General features: G+C 38.0%; 1 protein-coding gene and 1 non-coding gene across 4 annotated transcripts in view; one reads left to right on the top strand and one right to left on the bottom strand.

Moving 5' to 3' along the window:
• Positions 1-23,941, bottom strand: part of NEK11 (NIMA related kinase 11) — a 237,763-nt gene that overhangs the window by 150,775 nt on the left and 63,047 nt on the right. For all 3 annotated transcript variants that reach the window (XM_026454179.1, XM_023207420.1, XM_026454180.1), the window contains one exon: positions 13,077-13,195. In XM_026454179.1, the coding sequence (XP_026309964.1) occupies positions 13,077-13,195 (119 nt within the window). The remainder of the gene's footprint in view (positions 1-13,076; positions 13,196-23,941) is intronic.
• On the top strand, positions 22,742-22,848 carry LOC111539546. Its single transcript, XR_002730712.1, has one exon. It is a non-coding gene; the product is annotated as a U6 spliceosomal RNA (small nuclear RNA).

Here is a 23,941-nt window from a genome sequence, read left to right as displayed (position 1 = left end):
AGACCATCCTGGCTAACATGGTGAAACCCTGTATCTACTAAAACTACAAAAATAAAATTAGCCAGGTATGGTGGCGGGAGGCTGTAGTCCCAGCTACTTGGGAGGCTGAGGCGGGAGAATGGCATGAACCCGGGAGGTGGAGCTTGCAGTGAGCCAAGATCGCGACACTGCACTCCAGCCTGGGTGACAGAGACAGACTCAGTCTCAAAAAAAAAAAAAAAAAAAAGACTGTTAAAAATATACAAAGAATTATTAAAACTCAACAACAAGAAAGCAATCTGGTTTTAAAATGGGCCAAAGACCTTAACAGACACCTCACAAAAGATGATATTCAAACGGCAAATAAACCTGAAAAGATGTTCCACATCCTATGTCATCAGAGAAATGCAAATTAAAACAACAATGAAGTACCACTACACACCTATTAGAATGGCCCAAATCCAGACACTGACAACACCAAATGCTCACAAGGATGTAGAATAACAGAAATTCTCATTCACTGCTAGTGGGAATACAAAGTGGTTCAGCCACTTTGGAAGACAGTTGGGCAGTTTCTTACAAAATGATACAAATGCTTACCACATAATCCAGCAATCATGTTCCTCGGTATTTATTCAAATGAATTAAAAACTATGTCCACACAAAAACCTGCACAATGGTGTTTATAGCAGCTTTATTCATAATTGCCAAAACTTGAAAGCAACAAAAATGTCCTCCAGTAGGTGAATGGTTAAATAAACCATGGTACATTCACACAACAGAATATTATTTAGTGCTAAGAAGATATGAGCTATTAAGGCATGAAAAGACATAGAGGAAACTTAAATGCATACTACTAAGTAAAAGAAGTCAGTCTGAGAAATCCATATATGTTTCCAGCTATATGACAATCTAGAAAATGTTAAACTATGGAGACAACAAAAAGATAAGTGGTTGCCCAGGTTTAAGAGGGAGAGAAGAATGAGTAAGGAGAGCACAGATAATTTTTAGGGCCATGCAACAACTTTATGGTACTAAAATGATGGTTACATGTCACACATGTGCCCAAACTCAAAGAATGTACAGCACAAAGAATGAAGCCTAATGTAAACTATAGACTTTGACGATAATGATCTGTCAATGTAAATTCATCTGTTATAACAAATGTATGGCTGGTAGCAATGCTGATAACAGGGGAGGCAATACATGTGTGGGAGCAGGGGGTATAAGGGAAATCTCTGTATCTTCCACTCAATTTTGCTGTGAACCTAAAACTACTTTAAAAAATAAAGTTTATTTTAAATTTTTAATCAGAGCTTTGAATAAATAAATTTGAGTCAATAAATTTGGATTTCAGAGTCCACAAAGGAAGAGGTATCTTAGTAAAAAAACTAAAGCTTTCAGCTGAAAGCTCTGAAAAACTTCTTCATAGAAATAAAGGTAAACTAAAAATAGACCAAACCTCCAAAAGCCTACAGCCTACAGTTAAACTATTTCAGTTCCTGATTAGATCAAGGTGATCTGCCCTAAATATAACTGTCAGGCAGAGAAATAATAATAATAATAATAAACCCTTTCCAGAGAAAGATAATATCATCTAACATCTCTCGGTATTTCACATATATTGTTCAGCATTCACTCAAAAACTACCAGGCATGCCAAAAGATAAGACCAAATGATTAAAAACCAAAGGAAAAAAAGAGATATAGAAACAAATACACAAGTGATCCACCTATTGAAATGGTTGGACAAGGACTTGAAAATAACTGTGATTATATGCTCAAGAAAATAATTGACACAATGGAGAATTTCAATAGAGAGCTAGATTTTCTAGGAATCAAATGAAGATTCTAAAACTGAAACAAAATTTTACTAAAATTAAGAATTCAGTGCATATGTTTGAAATCAAATTAGACACAGCAGAAAAGAAGACTTAGAAACTGGCATAATGGTTAGTGAAAAATATTTCAACTGAGGTGCAAAAAGAAAAAAAGATTAAAAACAGAAAAGGCTGGGCACGGTGGCTCATGCCTGTAATCCGAGCTCTTTGGGAGGCTGAGGCAGGTGGATCATCTGAGGTCAGGAGTTCAAGACCAACCTGGCCAACATGGCGAAGCCCCATCTCTGCTAAAAGTACAAAAATTCGCTGGGCATGGTGGCAGGCACTTGTAATCCCAGCTACTCAGGAGGCTGAGAAAGGATAATTGCTTGAACATGGGAGGCAGAGGTTGCAATGAGCCAAGATCATGCCACTGCACTCCAGCGTGGGCAACAAGAGTGAGACTCTGTCTCAAAAAAAAAAAAAAAAAAGAAAAAAAAGAAAAAAAAGAAAAGAAAAAAGAAATAAAGAAAAAGAAAACATGGAAAAGAGTATAAGAGACATCTGAAATATGGGCTTAAAGTTCTAATATATATATATAAATGGATTCCTAAAAGGAGTGCATAGCAACGAAGAGCAGAATGTGAGTGGTGGTCCAACATACGTCTATAAGCACTGTGAAAGGAAAACAGGGGTGAAGCAAAATTCAAAGAGAGAATGACTAGGTATTTTCAGAATTTAGAAGGACACGAATTCACGAGTTCAGAAGCAAAACAAATCCCAAGCAGAATTTAAAAAAAAAAATTCACAAGTAGACATAACCCTGTAATATTGGAAAACACCAAGGACAAAGAGAAGATGTTGAAAATCAAGTGAAAGAAAAGATATTACCTTAATAAGAACATCTGTTAGATGGAAAGTGACTTCTCAACATCAATAACAGAATCCAGAAGACAGTGAGATAATATTTTCAAAATGTCAGGTATCTGTCCATCTGGAATTTCATTTTTAATAAGCTAAATAATAATACATATTTAGCTGAAATAGTAGTTAAACTATTATAAAAGAATGAGGAAAAAATAAAAGCATTTTCAAAGAAACAAGCAAAGAAACTGAGTGTTTACCATTCACATAACTTAAGGATTTCTTTTAGGGAGAGAAAAACATGACCACAGAAGGAAGACATGAGGTGGAAGACGTGGTGAACCAAGAGATTGATAAAAGTGGGGAAATCTAAACCAGTTTTGGCTTATAAGCCAATAATAATGGTAGCACTAATTAATAATTTGTGGGGTATATAAAGAAAGTAGAACTGAAATCCTGAATAAAAATAATGGAAAAGAAGGACACAATTGGAGTCAAAGTCTTTAAGGAGAAATTGACTGCAGTGTATCTGCCCCCCTGCTTAAACAGGAGAACCCAGTCTGGGAGCAGTATTCTTGAGCCTTAGGTCAGAAATGGGGTTGTGACTTTACAAAATGAAAATCTGTCCTTTAAACACCAACTTAAGTCCTTCAGTGGCTCTGCACTGCTTCTGGAATAGAGTCTACAGTCTGCTAGAGATTTCAAGATCTGGCCCTACCAATGCTTCTGGCAGCCTTAGCAAATGCTTGAGCCACATTTCTATTAATATCATCTCTTCTTCTTCACAGTTCTTCACTCACAGTAGATGCTCAAGAAATGCATATTGGTTTTTAAAACACCATCCTTGGTACAAAGATGAATACTCTCTAGTGGGACTCATTCATTAATCAAAAAAATAATTGTTGAGTGCCAAGTAGATGTTATGTGCTATACTATATAATGTGACAGATACAAAGATTCATAAGACAGGGCTAAGTATCTCATAATGCTTACACTCAGGTTAGAGAGTTTTTTAAGTACACCAGCAACTGTAACAGATGGCAGAAGGGAAACCTAACCATTGTCACTTTACTAAAGAATTATTTATAATTGTAAATAATTACCAATAAAGACATTCATCTGGTCGTAAGGAAACATCTCTCTCAGTAAATGATCACTCTCAGGTACATGCCAACCAAATTAATATTACTATTATAAATTAAAACCAGAAATATCAATTATAAAAATAATTTTACCACTAGAATTAATGATAATACAAGTGTAACAAAGTTACCTTTGTAAAGTGTTCAGGCCTCAACCATCCAGCTTTATTCAATTATTGAATAAAGCTGCAAATTCTGACTAAGAACATTTTAAAGAAAAGTCACTCATAAAGATCATATAGTTTACTTTATAGGACACAAATGGGCGGAAACTCAACCGGGCCTATAAAATCAGCATATAAAGTGAAGAACTGGATATGACAGTGAGAATTCCACTAATTCATATAATCTTTAGCCTCTTTAGCCTTTCAGTGGATTAGAGAGGAATAAGTATGTTTCTAAGAATAGAGAGAAAAGAGAAGAGCAAAACTAGACAATGCAACACTAGGCCACTTCATCTTGAGGTCCATAACTCCAGATGTTATAATCCTAAGCACTATACTACTATCTTTTTACTATTTTGCCCAATCTGGAGATGAGGAAATCAAGGCATAGAAAGGCCAAATAACTTGCCCAATGTTGTACAGCCTATTGGTTCAAACTTAGGTCTATTTGACTCTGTAAACCACTATTCTCACATAGGTCTGTTTATCTGTAAAAACTTTGCTATTTAATAACCATTTTCTACTGCCTTCTTACATTCCCACAATACCTAGACCTGTGCTGTACATGAATATGTTGCTGACTACTTACTGATTTAAAAAGAGAACGACAGTATTTACTAACTGTGTTAAATGAAATCTGGCTTTCTCTATGCCCACTCTTGGGGTTCTCTTGGTATGGCAGGAACTGTTAAACGCCTACCCATAACCATTCTCCTCCTCTTCTCCCTTGACACCAGAACCCCATGAGCCTCTGGGGAGGCTCAGCCCTCCTCAGACCTGTTAGGTAAAGGAAGTGGGGGGAGTAGGGGGTGAATGCAGCAGGGGGATATGATTGCTGAGTTAGATACAAAACTGGTTAATATCCAACAAGGCCATAAACCATCATCACCAGGGATATCTGTTCCACTAGACAGAAATTATTTGCATCTCTGCTGGACAAATATATTCGAGTGTGCCTCTGCCTCCACAGTTACAAAGTAGCCCAGATAATAGAAAGTTAAGGCCAGCACTGCAATGAAAAAAATATCCACTAATATATTTTGTCTCTTCCATGTTTTTTGAAAATATTTTTAACACCAATGAGACATAAGGGAAGTCTGCTGGAATCTTGTAGGAAATATTTCCCTACTCTTGTAAAAGACAAAAAAGCAGGGGAGTGACATGCCATATGTCCCTTTTACCTTTTCTGGAGTTTGGTTACTGTTGTATGAAGGCGGGATATGTGGTCGTGTTACAGCCATCCTGGCAACCACAAGACAAGCCTGACTACAAAAGCCAACCACACTGAGAATGGTGGAATAAAGAGAAAGAACTAGAACCCCAGATAATACTGCCAAGCCACCCAAGTTAACCGGCTCTAGAACAACTCACTTTGGAGACTTCTTGTTAGGCAAGGTAATAAATTTTCTCTACTATTTAATCCGCTGCTGTTATTTGCAATTAAGAGCATTTTAAGTTGATCACTTAATTTCTACAGCTATTGATTCTAGGAAGTCAAAGAGATCACAGGTTTAGGATTTGGAATAGCGAGCTAAGGAGCCCACCAGACAACTTGGTGCTATAACTTTGGAATAAGTAAAACATTCCAAAGAAACTCACCTGATGACACCTAGACTAGACAAGCAGAAGATGAATCACAAGTAATAATACACTGATAGGCTTCTATAAATATATAAATTAGTAACTCATCAGTAGATACTTTAAGAATAAGGCATACAATATATTAGAAAGCAGTTATGAGAAGTAATTAGCTGGCACTGTGGTAATGGAACAATAAATTCTATGCAACAAACCAGGTATCAAGCTATTTGCTAAATATCTATTGAAAAATCATAATTGGCCAGGCATGGTGGCTCATGCCTGTAATCCCAGCATTTTGGGAGGCCAAGGTAGGCAGATCACAAGGTCAGGAATTCAAGACCAGCCTGGCTAGCATGGTGAAACCCCATCTCTACTAAAAACACAAAAATTAGTCGGGCATGGTGGTGCATGCCTGTAATTCCAGCCACTTGGGAGGCTGAGGTAGGAGAATTGCTTGAACCTAGGAAGTGGAGGTTGTAGTGAGCTGAGATCGTGCCACTGCACTCCAGCCTAAGCGAGACAGCGAGGCTCTGTCTCAGGAGAAAAAAAAAAAATCATAACATATTGGCTTAGTGGTTACAGTAAGCCAAAATGGGCCAGCATATTTTTGTCCCATGCTTGGCTAATATCCTTTCCTTTGAAGTATATGAAAATGAAATCTAAGAAATAATAAGGTAATAGGCAATACAGACAGTTTACATGAAATCTTTCTTCTAAAATCCTCAACACAGTTCTCCATCTATTATCTCATGTGCACCATACCATATCTGTTCCAGTGGTGGGTCCTTCTCATTTCTATGTTTCATGATACGCAAGTGATATGGTTAAGATTTGCTGACAGTTTGTGGTTAAAATTCATGCTAAAAATCCCATCTCCATCTCCCCATCAGGCCATTCTTCCCCAGCATCCAGGGCCCATGTTAGGATGAAGAACAGTCTGTGGAGGTACAGAGAGCAGGCATTTCTCAGGTAGAACTGTGGAGAAAGTATGGACAATTCTCTTCACCTCCTCTCAAGCCCTTATATGAATAGTTTCTGAAACCCTCCCTGGAGGTCTGTCCTTCATCTGCCAGGTTCTCAGGGTGGATCACAAACTCTTCTTGCCAAAGGTGCTGGCACAGCCAATGGATCCTTCGTGACGCACAACCGAGGCAAATCCCGTTACTGGTCTCTGCCATTTGGCCCCTGTCCTGGGTGCTGAGGCACCTGCCTTTCTTCATCTGTCTCATGTCCCCTCACTAACACAATGAGTCCTCTATATTACAAGTCAGAAGCAGGGTCAAGTTTTCCTCAAACTATTGGCCACTGCCAGCACATGAGGAGTGTGCCCACACCTGGCTCAGGGGTGAGTTTGCCTTGAAAAAGTGACTACACGATATCCTCAAGAGGTGAGGACCAGGAGAAAGCAGGAATCTCCAGTAACACCCAACACAACTTCTCTCTGCTTTTCCATCTTCAAATCTGGGGTAGGACACCTCCTTCCACAGTCATATTTACTGACTCAGATTTCCAAGTATGTCTCTTCCCTGGAAGCTTCACTACACTAAAAATGAGTTCTTAACACTGCCTTTCAGGGAACATTTTAACCACTCTACCACAATACCTCACTGAGCTGGCTGGGAAATGCTTGGGCAGTGAGGTGATGAGGAAGCCATCCTGGAGTAAGTGTCCCAGCCCTGTTCTCTCCTCCACTGGGAAAGCACCAAAATCGCAAAGCCTCAAGACCACCAGCAGGTGGGCCGTCTGCAGAGAGGCTGCTCTGTCCTTTATTGTAAGAAATTGACATTAACTGAACTCCCGGCCCAGAACAGGAATGGGTTTCAGTGCAACATTCTCAAGACAGCTTTCAGTGAACTGTGAATACTCTTACCTTTGACATCATTATTTATGTTTACGCCATATGTTATAGGTTTAGAATAGCATATAAATAAACCAAATTAAAATAAGTACAGGAAAGCTCCAAAGGAGTGAACAGATCCTTCGTTTTTTCTGTAACTTCGCTCTTCTTAGTGTTTCCAGGGTCGTCTTTATCTCCTCTGCGGCTGCGCTGTATTAGTCTGGGTTCTCCAGAGAAATGCATGATAAATGATTTATTATAAAGAATTGGCTCACAAATTAGGGAGGCTGAGAAGACCCACAATCTGCTGTCTACAAGCTGGAGACCCAGGAAAGCCAATGGTATAATTCAGTCCTAGTCCAAAGGACTGAGAACCAGGGGAGCCAATGGTGTAAATCCCAGTCCGAGGGCAGAAGATGAGATGTCTAGCTCAAGTAGTGAGGCAGGAACAAGGGGGCAAATTCCTCCTTCCTCTGTCTTTTGTTCTATTTAAGTCATCAAGGGATTAGATGATGCCTGAGGAGGGCAATCTACTTCACTGAGTCCACAGATTCAAATGCTAATCTCACCCTGGAGACACACCTAGAAACAATGTTTAATTCTGGGCATCTACTGCCCAGTCAAGTTGACACATAAAATCAACCATCATATATATAAACTAAAAGATTTTCAAGGCATTTGCAACAAACCTAACCTCTTCACATGTACTGTGTCCAAGGTAATCTTCTTAACTCATATGTAAGCCAATTTATGTAATTTTCAAAATATACTTTAATATATACTGTAGATCATACAAGGAGAAAACTAGAATAATGCTTTGTAGACAAGCCTACATTTATCAGCTGTGATATGAAAGATTTTAGTTTAAAACTGAGTGAAACATTGTAGTAGACTCATTCTTGTTCCCAAGTATTCACACTTCTTATTCCTTGCAGTGAGGGCTCCCTTTGGGAGGAAGAGGCATCCCACACCTCTGACATTAGGAGTGGCCATGTGACTTCTCTGGTCAATGACATGTGAACAGACTGGATGACTGTCATGTCTGAGCAAGGGGTTTCCACTATCTTGCTTTTCCTTCCACCAGGAGTAAAGCCCGTCCCAGATAGGGGTTGCTCCTTCAGTTTGGGTACTGGAATGAAGACATGTAGAACAGACTTGCAGATGACCCCTATCTGTCAATATGCAACATGAGCAGGAAATGATTGCTGCTGTAAGCCACTGACATTGGAGTTTTGTTAATACAGCATGACTCCCTTCAGCAAGAACATGTTTTAGTGCTACATTCTCAAAGTAGCTCTCAGTAAGCTGTGAATAGTCTTGGCTTTTTAACATCATTATTTATCAATGTTTATGCCATATGCTAAAAAAAAATCATTCTTTTGGATTTAAAATGTTTTAAAATCAGATAATTAAGATAAGTTTATTTGCTGAAGGAAATATGTTTTATCCTAAATTAAATATTGAAAACCAACAGAAGTGAAACATAGATTACATATTTACAATCAGGAATAATGTATATATCTATAACTGCTCCATTTAAAAACCATTCTAAAGTTGGATCAAGAGAAAGACACCTTCCTTCCCCTCCTCACTCCAAATTTCCAGAAATACAAGAAATTTTTCAAGAGGAAATTCATAATAGTGCTAGAAAACAATAGTTATATTTAAGCAAGGTTGCTTTTTTTTTTTTTTTTTTTTGAGATGGAGTCTTACATTGCCACCTGGGCTAGAGTGCAATGGTGCAATCTCAGCTCACTGCAACTTCCACCTCCCGGGTTCAAACCATTCTCCTGCCTCAGCCTCCAAATAGCTGGGATTACAGGTACTCGCCACCATGTCCGGCTAATTTTTTGTATTTTTAGTAGAGACGGGGTTTCACTAAGTTGGCCAGGCTAGTCTCGAAATCCTGACCTCATGATTCACCTGCCTTGGACTCTCAAAGTGCTGGGATTACAAGCGTGAGTCACTGTGCCCAGCCTGCTTTTTTTTTTTTTTTCCAAAAAGTCAGGAAAGAAAGCAGGAAGAGAAACCCAAAACTTAACCCACTATTAGAAGAGTCCTGCCTTTGCATCCCTCTACCCACAGCAGTCACTAGTTCAATCATGCATTCTGCACAGCTTTTCTGGCTTCTTCTCACTCTTCCCACTCATTGGCTTCTGCTTTCTAAGATTACCTCCTAAAAAATCTGTTCGTACCCTAGTCTTTGTTTCAGGGCTCTGATATTGTAGGAACCCAAACAAAGTCAAGCCCTGATGGTTCCCTAAGATCCAGGGTCTCACTTCTAACTTCCTTCTCTCATTCTCATTCTCTCTCTCTCCTCCCTCTTCTTCTCCTTCTCTCTCCATATTCTACCCAGCATATTCACAATTAAACTCATCACCATTGTTTCAAACCTGTCTTTCCAACTTCTCATTTATCCAGGCACAAAACCTCAGGTTCATCTTTGACCTTCTATCACATGTCACAGATCCACTTAATTTCAAGTCCAGCCATTTCAACTTACTGAGTTCATTATTATCTTTCCTCATTCTACCCACCTCTGCCAGCTTGGTTTAGGCCTTACAATCTCATACATGTATATTATAAAAGGTTCTTGACTGATAACTCAAGTTATCTTCTCTCCTTGGTATAATTTATCATCTAACCTTCCTGAAGCAAGCTCTGGCAATATTATATAACTCTACTCAAAAAGCTCTTGTGGAGTTCAATGTCTATGCTCCAAAATAAAGCCCTCTTGACCTCAGCCTACCTTTGCCAACAACTTTATTCATGACTCCAGGAGCCTTCCCAACAGAACCACGCACCATTCTCTCTAAGATTTCCACGTTTTCCCACCTCTGTGGCTGTGCTCTGTTCCCTATATCTGGAAAGTTCTGACCCATTTTTCATCACACTCAAAAGCTACCTTGGGTCAAGTGCTACTTCTTCCAAGAAGAAGCCTCCATTGATTCCCCAAATGAAAACATTATCTCTCTTCTGATCTCCTGTAACACTTAAATTGCACTCTTCTTGGCACTTTTATCACTTGTTTTAAACTACAGTTTCACTTACATTAAAATGCAAAAATCTTAAATTTGATGTTTTTTTACATATATATCAACATATGTACCACTCTTGTAATCCTCCACCCAGATTAATATATAGAACATTTCTAACATCCCAGAAGCTTTCTTTGTGCCCCTTCCAGGCAAAACCATTTTGCAAGTATAATCTCTATTCTGACTTACCTTAGATTAGTTTTGCCTACTTTTGAACTTCATATAAATGTAGTCATACAGTATGGACTCTTTTGCACCTGGCTTCTTTCATCCTACATCTGATCTCTGAGATTCACCCAGGTCATGCTTATTATCAATTGTCTATTGTTTTAAAATTATAGAATAGTAATTTTGAAAGTCCATTATAGGGCCATACCACACTCATGTAACCACTCCACTGTAGATGAATATTTTTTAGTGTTTTTGCAATTACAAAAAAGGCTTCTATGGACATTTTTGTATATCTTTTGTTGGACATCAGCACTCACTTCTACCCTTAGGAATAGAATTACTGGGTCATAGGTATTTGTATGTTTGGCTTAGGAAGTATTGCCAAACATTTCTCAAAAGTGTTTATATCAATGTATACCCATTAACAATATAAAAGAATTCCAGGTGCACCATATGCTTACTAACACTTTTACTGTCATCGTTTTTAAAACCGCTTTTGATGTCTGTGCTCTCATTTCTATATTAAATTATAATGACATTACACAGAGCTTAACATTTTGCAAATTTTTAAACTGTATAATATCTCAACGCATATTTTCTACCCTATAATGTAAGCAAGGAGAGTCCTATTATTATCCTTACTTTATATTAGGTAGGTGCAAAAACATTCGTGGCTTTTGTCATTAAAAGTAATGGCAAAAACCACAATTACTTTTGCACCAACCTAATAGATGAGGAAACAGGTTCAGAGAGGAGAGCTTGCTCTCATGACCAGCTTGCTCAAGGTCACAAATCTAGTGAATAGTGGAGACACTTAATCGTGTACATCCACCATGGTACATGGCTTATAGTTATAAGAGTACATGTTTTATGTCTGCTCGCTTACTGACAGCTCTTTGAGGTTGACACTTATTTTTAATTTATCACTATCTAATGAGGGAATTAATGAACTGAAATATGAAACTGTAATTTCTCTGTACACAAAAACTTTACAATAATTGGTTATAATAACACAGTGACTAACAAGCACCATCACTTGTTACCTGAATCACAAAGGATTGTATTTCAGATCCAAGGATTCACAAATATCCAAATATTTAGTCTCATTTAATGACTTTCTTTGAATATTAAAGGATTTAAAAATTATAAGCCTTTGTTTGAAGGGTTGTTTTAAACTCTTTATTTGAACTATTACTGAGCAGTCTTAAAGGTATCAAAACTATTTGGGTTCTTAAATCAACCAGATTCCAGTTTTGTATTTTGTGCATAGAATACAATAGTTAGCATCTTAATATGTGTTTTTTTTTTAGTTGTTTTTCTTGTGTGTAACCTAACAATATGCTAAGAAATAGTAAAGAAAATAAAAGAAACACCAATATAAATGTATGTACACAGACGTTTTATAGTCAGTAGCTTTGGGTACCTTATTAAAAGATTATTTGATTCTTTTAAGTCAAATAATCTTTCAATAAAAGATTTCTTAAAGATAGTTTGACATCATCCAACAGATTGTTATAAGGTGTCAATAAATCAGTAGCTATCTGTATCAACAAGCATGTGTTTTAGGAGATACATGGCAACTTACAGAATAATCCGATTACTTTTTATGCTGTCAGAAAGTACAGATGACACATTTAAGCAATCTGACATCCATGGATAGCTAGACCTTTGTGTGCCTTATAAATTACCCCTTTCATTCAAGAAGAATGGTACCGTGTGTTAATGCCCACTCCCAAGATGAAAGCTACCATATACACCTCAGAGTATCCACTTCTTTTTTGTCTATGTATGTTCATCTTTTCAAACGTGTTCATATCATTTTTGGGTCTCTAAAACATTTAACTTCTAAAACTTCTTACTTTTGACCTATAAAAATTCATTAAAATTTTAAAATACATTTTTGAGGCAGAGATCGTAAATGTAAATCGTAGATAATCGAAATAATTGACCTTCATTATCAGATACTTCACATCAAAACTGACTTTCTATCTGAATACTTATCTCTCTGAGGCTAAAGGACACATTCTGTCTCAATTACTGAGCTCTTTTGGGATGTGAACCTAGCTAAGTGTGCACTGACACATTCCAAGGTGACTACACGATTCATTTGCGGCATACTAAGATATTCACCATTCAAGCCTGCTGTAAGATACAATAAATTCATAGGATGCCAAAGGTATCTGAGAACTTCCTATAATTCATAGGAGATGATCAGATATAATGAAATGTGTTTAACACAAATTTCTGTCTTATATTCAAGGCCAACTTGAGTTTTACAAAAGCAACAAAAAACTATGCAAATAAATCCTCTAGATATAATCATTCAACAGTTTTCTCAAGGAAAAACATATTATAGATGTTTAATTACAATCATATATTTTTTGAACTTGTTTTCTTTCAATTATAGAAAAAAAATTCACTTTCCAAGTTCAGACATGACTGTGAAAAATATATTATATTCCCAGTAGCAAATGAACATACCTCTCATGCATGTAGTCAACTCCCAGCAGCAGTTGGATAAACCAGTCTATTATTTGGTTATCTGGAAAGATTTTTCCAGCTTCTTTATATTCCTGAATTTTATAGTCCAGATCTCGGCCCTGAAATGAAGAGCATAATCTTTCATATTTTTTCAGCTAATATATTAAAATCAAAAACTAACTATGATCAAAATGACAAAATCTAAAATAGGCCGGCAGTGTCTGATATAATGTCCTTTCTGAATATGTTTTATTGATGTATTTCAATTGCTATAAAAATAAAAATGTCAAATGCTAAATTCTCTTAGAGAACCCTTAGACCTGATCCATTTTACTGTAAAACACCGAAAAATTAGAGATAATTTGAGAAATGTTCCTCTAAAGAAAAGGATGGATTAAATGTAACTGGTCTTTGCAGGATGTAAAACGCAGGCCCCATAAAGAGTGGGAGAGGTACTTACCATGTTCATGGGGAGCAAAAGTGGAAAAAATAAAGCTAGTCACAGACTACTCATGACAGAGTTATTGTTAAGATGCAAAGGAAGAACATTTATAGGCAAAGAGACAATCCAAAGAAATTACTTCTAATGAAACAACATGAGGTCAACTGATTCAGTTATAATGCATTTTTTATTTCCTTACAGTGCAATGTGCAAATATTTGCTTAGCATTTTCTCTCCTACACACGACCATAACAAATCGAAAGTATAGCAAACATTCACTTGCAGCCTAGCTCAAGTACGGTTTCCTGATAGATTTTCTGGGCCAAGGAGAGTGTTCCAAAGTTTGGTAGAATTCAAAAATATGGCGAATTGAATACTTAACTCCTTGTCTAAAAGACTATCATTTCTTTCTCATTTTTCAACCCTGCCTTTATTTCTTCTCTCTTTTTAATCCTAGAGTTTATCAGAATTCTGATGAGCCACACAAGCTGTACTCTCACTTTTCTGTAAGTTGCAAAGAACATTTTTGACAATAGATCATTATAACATCCTATGTAGCAGACATGAAAGTCCTTCAGATGAAAGGTGACCTGTAAATATACAGTTGACCCTTGAATAACATGGGTTTGAACTGCATAGGTCTGCTTAAAATGTCAGTTTACAAGCTTATAATATCAGCTTCTAAGCTGGTATTTTTCAACCAAACACATATTGAAAATACAGTATTTGCAGGAATGGAAATCTGCATATATGAAGGGCTTTTGTATATATGAAGGTTCTGCAGGGCCAACTGCAGGACTTGAATATGCGAGGATTCTGGTATATCTCATTTAGTTTATCTGAATACGATCAAACATCTCCAGTGGCGGAAAGACTATTGCCTACATGTTTCCATCTTCTTCCGGAATACCTTCAGAGGAGGAGTGAAAGGAGAGAGAAGATGAAGACAATGATAAAGAAAAAGGAAAAGAAAAACTTGCCTTAAAGAAATATCAGTGAAGCTGCCTGCTAGCTTCTTATATCAACCCAATGTTTATCGCTTTAAAAACACCAAAAATAAGCACAATTTTCTCTATGTACAAAAATTATGGCCCTAGAACCTGTGCATTTTATTTAAACCTGTTAACCTCACTAAGGACAAGAAGGAATTACAGTGGCCAAAGTGAACAGTTAACCAAGATAAAATTGATCGCTTGTGAGGCACATTAGAGAAGAAAGGATCCAACATACCACAAAAGCAATGGGACACATTCTTTAATTGATACACAGAAGTATTAAACATCTAAGATATTAAATCAATCAAAGATTTCCTCTTTAAAAGATTTCTTAGAGAAGGTGAATCGAAAAAATCCTAAGTCTTTTCTACAAATATCAGTCAAAAGCTTTAGCCATCTGGGTACGTAATCTTGTCTCATGGGCCAGAAAAAATTCACTTCCAGATATCCTTTAACATATTAGGGAGCTTTGTGTTACTGTACTTGGTACCAGGCTAAAATTTTTAAATGAATACTACAAGATTTGTTTTTATGTTTATATTTATATATGTCAACATGTATGTTATGAATGTGTAATATATTTCTTTTTCCTTATGGTATTGCCAAAATTAAATTGTAAAAGAGAATTATTTAATTGGCTTAAAGAAAAATAAGTTCTTACATAAAATAGGTATTCCTTAAACCCTTAGAAACAAACCTAAAATATTTTTCATGTTTACATAATCTTGGATAATATTTGGTAAATAGTAGCTAATAAAAGTATATTGGCTTGATTAACGCAGGCATACCTTCAGAGTTGTCGACATTTAGTATAATACAGATGCACAACTCTTCTTCCCTAGGTTTATTTAGTAAAATAACTTCATGCTATCTCTATGTGACATAACTTGTCAGCAAGAAAAATAACTTAAGGTGATGGCTAGCTATTTAATATCTCATCTTTATGAGCATGTCAAGTATAATTATTAAAAGTAAGTGTTAAATAGAGGTAAGATAGAAAATGTGAAAAATGTCCTTGCTATACTAGAAACTTTTAATATTCTTACGAAGGATGGGGGGAAAAAAGCCCTAACAAGATAGAAATAAAAATTTGCTTCCTCTACCATTTCTTACCACAGAGAGACTAAAGACAGTTGGGACTGTTAATAAATGTTCTGTGCCACATTGAAAAAAAAATATTATAAAACAGTACATGCTCCTAGAATTATAATCCACAGATTTTCCAATCTATAGACTGCTGGTATGATATTCACACTTGCTTTCTTCCTAGTGTTCACTAGAAATTGAGGTCATAAAGGGCTAAGAATTCTAATTAAAATACGTAACTAAAATTACTAGAAATAATAAGGAAAACTATTTTACATGCAAGTATACAATATAGGTAAGATGTGCTCTTGGTAAGGAAAAGCATAAGTTATGAGGATGTGTATTGCTCTGTTAAAACAAAAGGAGAAAAATTTTTGTTCTAAAGTAGAATGATTGATCCAAAACGAGAAAGAAGTATAGGGGGAGAAAAAAACTGACTGGATATTAGAAAGTGATATGGTTTAGCTGTGTCCCCACCTAAAATCTCATCTTGAATTGTAATCCCCATAATCCCTACATGTCAAGGGTGGGACCCGGTGGAGATAAATCATGGGAGTGGTTTCCCCCATGCTGTTCTCATGATAGTGAGCGAGTCTCACAAGATCTGATGGTTTTATAAGCATCTAGCATTTCCCCTGCTTGCACTCACTCCGTCCTGCTGCCCTGTGAAGAAGTGCCTGCTTCTCCTTTGCCTTCCAACATGATTATAAGTTTCCTGAGGCCTCCCCAGCCATGAGGAACTGTGAGTCAATTAAACTTCTTTCCTTTATAAATTACCCATTCTTGGCTATTTCTTCATTGAGAATGGACTAATACAAAAAGACTGTAGAAGAGGAACCTTGGGAAAGAAATGTTATATGTGATTCAGCCAGCTAAGATTAGATGTGCTATTTGTACATTTTTCTAAAAATTAAGCATTAATATCAAAAACACTATGAAGGGAAATTAGAATTTCATCTCCTATGTTAAAACAACTTTTTCTTCAGGTATTGGTCTACTTTTAATAGGAAATTGTGAAAAGACTTTTTGTTTGTTTGCTTTGTTTTTACCTTTTAGGTAATTGGCCAAGGAAATATTCTGTGTTTTGTCAAGATAATTAAGAAAGTCAGTAAAAGGAATGCCATGATGGCTGACTTGCCAAGATGGCTGACTAGAAGCAGTTAGTGCATGCTGCTGTCATGGAGAAGAGGCAGAGTGGCAAGTAAACACTAGTTCTTCAAGTGGATCATATAGGAGGCCATGTTTTGATTCATCAAGGAAGCAACAGCGACCCCACAGAAAGCAAAGAAAAGCAAGGCAGGACAGCTGCCCACCCAGGATTGGTGCAGAGCCAGAGGAGGCTCCCAGCTCTGAGGAAAGGATGAGTGAGAGTCCCCAGGGACCACACATCTGCATAAGCTTTGTAATCTTGGGCACAGGAGAGGCCCCCAGCTCCCCTGGGCTTCCAGATCGACACAGAGAGCTTTGCAGACTCTGTGCAGAGCTACCACTCAAGCCCACACTGAGCTCCATGAGCCCTGGATTCCCGAGCATGCTGGTGCCAGCTGCCATAGCCCTACCAACAAAGGAGCTGAGGCTCTCTAGTGCACCTCTAGGATAGGGACCACATGCATGGTGCTGAGGAGAGGATGAACTGCACATTGTACCTCATCATGGAAGGTCCAATGGCCTGGGCCCCCAGCACAGCCACCCCACCCCAACCTGAACATTCCAGCTGGTCATCACTTTTCTTTCCTCTGGGATGGACCTCCCAGAGCCAACTAACAAGCCTGCTGCAATTGCCACTGCTGCAGCCCCTGCCCCTGCTGTCCTCAGGCTGGGGACAGAGTAAAGAAGCTAAGAACTATCATTGGCCTCCAGCATGCCACAGCTGCTATACAGTAAGGTGGCCAGACTGTTTTCCATGCAGATCTCTGACTTTGCTGCTCCTGATTGGGCAGGGCCTTCCAGCTTAGGCCCCCAGAGCAGCTGCCTCACTCCCACCTGATCACTTCAGTTAGTGGTGGTTCTTCATTTCTCTGGGGTGGAGCTTCCAGAGACAACTGACAGGCCCTCTGTCATTGACACCACCATAGTACCCACTCATCAGTCCCACCACCGAGGCTAGAAAGGGAACAAACAGCCTGATTGTTGTTGTAGGCCTACAGCACACCACAGCTATCCTATGGAGAGGAGGCCAAACTATCTTCTTTGGTCTTCCCTAGGCAGAGCACCCCCCAAGCCTGGGCCCACAGCACAGCTGCCCCATCCCTGGCTGATCACTCAAATTAGCCATGGCTATGCATTTCTTTGGGGTGGCACCCCCTGAGGTAACTGGCAGGCTGTATGCCATTGCTGCCATTGTAGTCCCCACCCCTGCTGCCCCCAAGGTGGAGACAGAACAAAAAGCCTGATCTCCACCCAGGTCTGCAGTGCATAGCCTGGGAGTCCTAAGGCACTCGAGTGGGAATGGAGCCCACCCTCTCAGAGCACTAAGAGGGGTGAGTCACTGGGGTTCATGGGCTGCAGCAGGAATAGGCATGCATCACTCCACAGAGCCAGACTGAAGAGGTGTGGTCTATCTCCCTACTGCAGCCTCTGACTGAGGGAACCCTGTAGCCTAAACCCCTAACAGAAGAAATGCAGGTACAGTGCCAGTGATTGAAGGGAGTTCCCCCAAGGTCCAGGAGTAAACTCGGTGAAGGTGTCACCTCTCTTGCCACTGCACCACAGAGCAAGCTTGCAAGTGGCAGGAAATACAAAGGAGCCATGCAGCTGAGTAAGAGCCTCTACCAGCAAATACTCTTAAGCATCATCTACTGGATTGCAGCCCAAACTACAACAACAAAAATACTTTGCTAATATAACCCCCTGTAAGACTAAGGGTAAGAATTCAGCCCAAATAAAGAACCTGCATAGAGCTTTAGCCCTCTGAAAACATCCAGAAATGAAGCCAACTAACTATACTCAATTTATACCACAATTAAAGGAACAGCAACCTTCTCAGATGAGAAAGAACCAACACAAGAGTTCTGGCAATGCAAAAAGCCAGAGTGTACCCTTACCTCCAAACAAGTCCACTATCTCCTCAGCAATGGTTTTTAACCAATCAAAAATGACTGAAATGACAGACATAGAATGTGGAATCTGGATGACAAGGAATCTCATGAATATTCAGGAGAAAGTTGAAACCCAACCCAAGGATTCCAAGGAATCTAGTAAAATGATCTAAGAGCTGAAAGATGAAATAGCCATTATAAGAAAGAACCAAATTGAGCTTCTACAGCTGAAAAATTCACTATAAGAATTTCATAATATAATCAAAAGTATTAACAGAAGGATTGAAGCTGAGGAAAGAATCTCAGAGCTCAAAGGCCAGTTCTTCAAGTCAACTCAGTTAAACAAAAAGAAAAATAATTTTTAAAAATGAATAAAACTTCTGAGAAATATAGGATTATGTAAAGAGACCAAATCTATGACTCAATGGTATTCCTGAGAGAGAGAGAATAAACAACTCAGAAAATATATTTGAGGATATAGTCCATGAAAATTTCCCTAATCTTGCTAGAGAGGATGACATGCAAAACCAATAAATACAGAGAACCTTGGCTAGACATCATATAAATCAACCATCCCCAAGGCACATAGTCATCAGATTCACCAAGGTCAAGGTAAAAAAAAAAATCTTAAAGAGAGAAAAGTCAATTCATGCACAGAGGGAAATCCATCAGGCTAGCAGCAAACCACTCAGCAGAAACCTCACAAGCCAGAAGAAATTGGGGTACTATTTTCAGCATTCTTAAATAAAAGAAATTTCAACCAAGAATTTCATATCCCATCAAACAAAGCTTCATAAGTGAAGGAGAAATAAAACGCTTCTCAGAAAAGCAAAGCAGTTCCATTTAAAAAGCTAAGGTTAAATGACTATTGTTCCCAGTGACCTATGATCCTATTTTAATTAAGTATTTTAAACCTTTCGACATTTTTTAACAACTTCTCAAAATCAAACATTAAATTAAGGCCTTTTGACCTCAAACTAACTTTGGAAGTTTCCCAACTGACCTCTGGAATTTCTCAAAGGAATTTTTTCCTCTCTTCTTATAAAAAAGAGAGATGTGTTAAATTGTATGGGAAACACTGTCAAATAATAAGTGTTGCTGAACCATCTTTAAGTTATATTGCATGAGTATGTTATTAATATGTTTTCCAGAAATTATATGAAATTCCCAGAAACCTGATAGTCTTGATATATTACTATCACTCATAATTTTAATTATTTTAAAATACTGTATATATAGAAAAGGAAACAAAATTTTCTTGTCAATTGCATTATAATTAATTTTTCACCAGACATTTAACCATTATCATTTAAAGTCTTGTCATCCACAGACAGCTAATTGTTTTACTTTGGTACCTTCCTGAAAGCTATGGAAAACAACTATAAACCTAAATTTTTCACCTTTGAGGGGATTCATGGAAACAACTCTGACAACATAAGTTTCTGATAACCTTAGGTTCATACAATTAGATTAGATGAGAATTTCCAGAATTCTAATGAATAAATTGATTGGTTCATAAAACCACTAACCCCACATCAAGTAGAACACGAATTAATTGGTTGCCAAGGAAATGCTCTGGCAGTTTTTCATACTAAGTCAGCCAGTACTGAAATTGTTAAGATATACAATTTGAGTGAGCTCCATGAGATCCATGAGATCACTCCATGAGCTCCATGAGAGGTCAAATTACCTGTAATGAACTATTTCATAAACAGTGCCTTATGCCTGAATTGGAGAAACCAACTGGTATTTAAAAGGATATAAATTCAATGTTAAGTGTGGGCTAATGGAGGGCTTGGACAGTTGCTTGGTCCTTCCTGACTCCTTAAAGCTTTAATTATTAAAAGCTCTGTACTCTTTAAACTCATCAGAGGACAGATAAAATAATTCCAATTATTTTTAAAAATACTGGCAGGCTGTCTGTTCTAAAACTGCTAAAATGGTTTATAACCAATGTCTGGTTTGTCAAACCTATAATTTTGACAAGACAATAAAATACCCAGATGACACATTTCCAGCACCTGCTGGATCATTTGAATATTTACAGACGGACATCACTCAATTCCCACCTTCAGTGAATATTTTCTGGATGTACAGAAGCTTTTCCATCATGCAGGAAGTTTGCTGATGTAACAGTAGCTAAAAGGTTATCACGAAATGTGTTTGCTTTATGGAATATTCCTGGAGAATATTCCTCCAGTGGTAGAGGTGCTCATTTCACTGGACAAGTTATAAAGCAGTTAAATAAGTTATTACAAACACAATGGTATTAGGCAAAGCCAACTGAATTGACTGCATTGACTTGTTCAAAGGTATTACTGATTGATGGCAATCAGCTCCACTCCCCTTGGAAAACATAGACTGACCCCTTATAAAATAGTTACCGGAAGATGCATGGCCCTAATAATAGACTCACAAATCTCACACTTTCGTAAGTTCTGACATGACTTAATATTACAAGATTTTAATGTATATATATATATATATATATATATATTTTTTTCTGTTTTATACCTATATTTTTTTTTTTTTTTTTTGAGGCGGAGTCTTGCTCAGTCGCCCAGGCTGGAGTACAGCGGCGGGATCTCGGCTCACTGCAAGCTCCCCCTCCCGGGTTCATGCCATTCTCCTGCCTCAGCCTCCCAAGTAGCTGGGACTACAGGCGCCCAACACCTCGCGCAGCTAATTTTTTTGTATTTTTAATAGAGACGGGGTTTTACCGTGTTAGCCAGGATGGTCTCAATCTCCTGACCTCGTGATCCGCCCATCTCGGCCTCCCAAAGTGCTGGGATTACAGCCGTGACCCACCGCGCCCAGCCATGCTTAAGTATATTTTTACCAGTTAAAAGAAACCCTTTGTGACCCACCAGCTGATGACAACTAGATCTTTCATGGTCTAGAACCCACTCAATGGGTCTTTTGGAAGCAACACCAGAGAAAGACTGCCCTTGAGACTCACTGAAAGGGACCATACCAAGTTTGCCCACCACCCACACTACCGCAAAATTTCAGGGCCTCAAGCCTTGGATCCCTACATCTCAACTCAAGAGAGCCCCTCCAGACTCTTGGGACAGCAAATCCACTGGAGATCTCAAGGTAAAGCTGACTAGGGAAGCTTTTCCCTAGTCATGTGATAATTAAGATTTCAGAATTGACAGCTTTTGCAGGGAACTAGACTGAATGTTGACTATCTCATGTTAAACCTGAATCCCTATATGATCTTAGAGATATTCTAGTTCACCATGTAACAGATTTCATTAATATTCCAAGTGTGACTATTTGTTCAAATTGCACATCTGGGCTGGGCACAGTGGCTCACGCCTGTAATCCCAGCACTTTAGGAGGCAGAGGCAGGCATACTACCTGAGATCAGGAGTTCAAGACCAGCATGGCCAACAGGTGAAACCCCATCTCTACTAAAAATACAAAAATTAGCCAGGCCTGGTGGCACACGCCTGTAATCTCAGCTACTCAGGAGGCTGAGGCAGGAGAACTGCTTGAGTCCAGGAGGCAGAGGTTGCAGTGAACCGAGATCATGCCACTGCACTCCAGCCTGGCCGACAGAATGAGACTCTGTCTCAAAAAAAAAAAAAAAAAAAAAATTACTCGTTTGGTTCTTTCCATAGGATTAGATTTTCAGATTCACATATTCAGACTCTTGTTTAAATCTGAGAGTAGGAAAAACCTATATTGAGGGTTTTGCAGCTAAATTATGCCAGAAACTAAGAAAACCAAAAGAAAGGTAAAATTTGACAGTTTGTAGACAACTTTATAACCCTAATCCGTTAATTGTAAAAGGTCATTTACCATACAACGATTCAATAATGAACCCTTGGATAAATACTACCAGTGCTTCCCAACTGGTGATTTCTAACACACAACGTATCACACAAGGAGCTGTCTCTTGTGCCCCTCCAGGATATATTTTTATCTGTGGAGGATTTAATGATCAACCATATGTGTGGGCAACTCCTTGTCTCAAGTGGAAAATAAGGGACCAATGTGGATTAGAGATTCTAATAGTACCACTGTCACTTCATAAGCAACTGGAAACTGAGTATTGGTCTATATCTCTTAATTTGTGCCCTGGATTAACAAGAAATTGTGCTTGCTTCGGCAGCACATATACTAAAATTGGAACGATACAGAGGAGATTAGAATGGCCTCTGTGCAAGGATCACACACAAATTCATGAAGCGTTCCATATTTAAAACTAAAAATAATAAAGAGGAATTTTCTGGCAGGCTTAAATTGCTCTAAATGGGCATCTTTTGTAGAATGGTTCTTCCTTGGTTTGGCATAAATTATATATAGAGTTATCATTAGAAATCTGTCTCAAATATTAGCTACTATAGCTGACTGTATTGCAAAGGCTATCATTGCCCAGAATCCTTTATAAATTCTCTTGCTAACATTGTTTTTAGACTGCTTTGGACTACTTGTTGGCTGAACAGGGAAATGTGTATGCAATGGCTAACACCTCATGCTGCCCTTTCATAAATATGTCTGATATGGTAGAAACCCAGTTTTAAAAAATCAACAAACGAGCTACTTGGTTAAAACAAGTAGATTCCTCTTCTGGCTCATTTTTTGATTGATTTTATTCTAATTATTTTGGTTCATGGTAGACTCTGTTAAGGAATATACTTCACTCTCTTAGTATTCTCCTCCTGATAACCATCTCAATAGTCTCCCTGGTGTGCTATATTCTCTCAAGTGTCTTAAATGCTCATATACAGCCATCTGTTGTACATCAAATGGTTTCACTACGTTAAAATAACATAAACACAAAAAGAACATAAGGAATCATTCAACGAGACTGATGCCATGAATGATGTATTTCATACCAAGACCAAACAAGTCCATGACGATGGTGACAGAGCGGCATCAATGTCCAATTTTAAGAGACTGACTAAAAGGAAGATATTGTTAAATTAACTTAAATTTGGCCTGAAGCTGCCTCCATACCTTGCATTCCTGTGCAGCAAATTTCACCCTAATTTAGTATGTAAACAAACTGATACACAGAACAAATAGCTGAGTCTCAGCCAATCACAGGAAGCCAAATCATCACACCATGCCCAAATAAGGCAAATGCCTAGCTGTAGCTAATCAAATGATTTATCTATTTTGCTTTTGTGTCCATCCTATAAAAGCTCATTGCTCAGGTTGCTGGGCAGAAAGAGCTCTCTGAACTTCTTCTAATTCTGAGGTTTGCCCAATTCAAGAATTCTGTGTGTGTGCGCTCAAATAAACTTTGGTAAATTTATCTAAAATTTTTCTTTTAACAGTTGTAACACTAAA

This window comes from Piliocolobus tephrosceles, chromosome 2 (assembly GCF_002776525.5).
Source record: "Piliocolobus tephrosceles isolate RC106 chromosome 2, ASM277652v3, whole genome shotgun sequence".
In the NCBI taxonomy this organism is placed as follows: domain Eukaryota; kingdom Metazoa; phylum Chordata; class Mammalia; order Primates; family Cercopithecidae; genus Piliocolobus; species Piliocolobus tephrosceles.
This window is presented reverse-complemented; position numbering and strand designations above follow the sequence as displayed.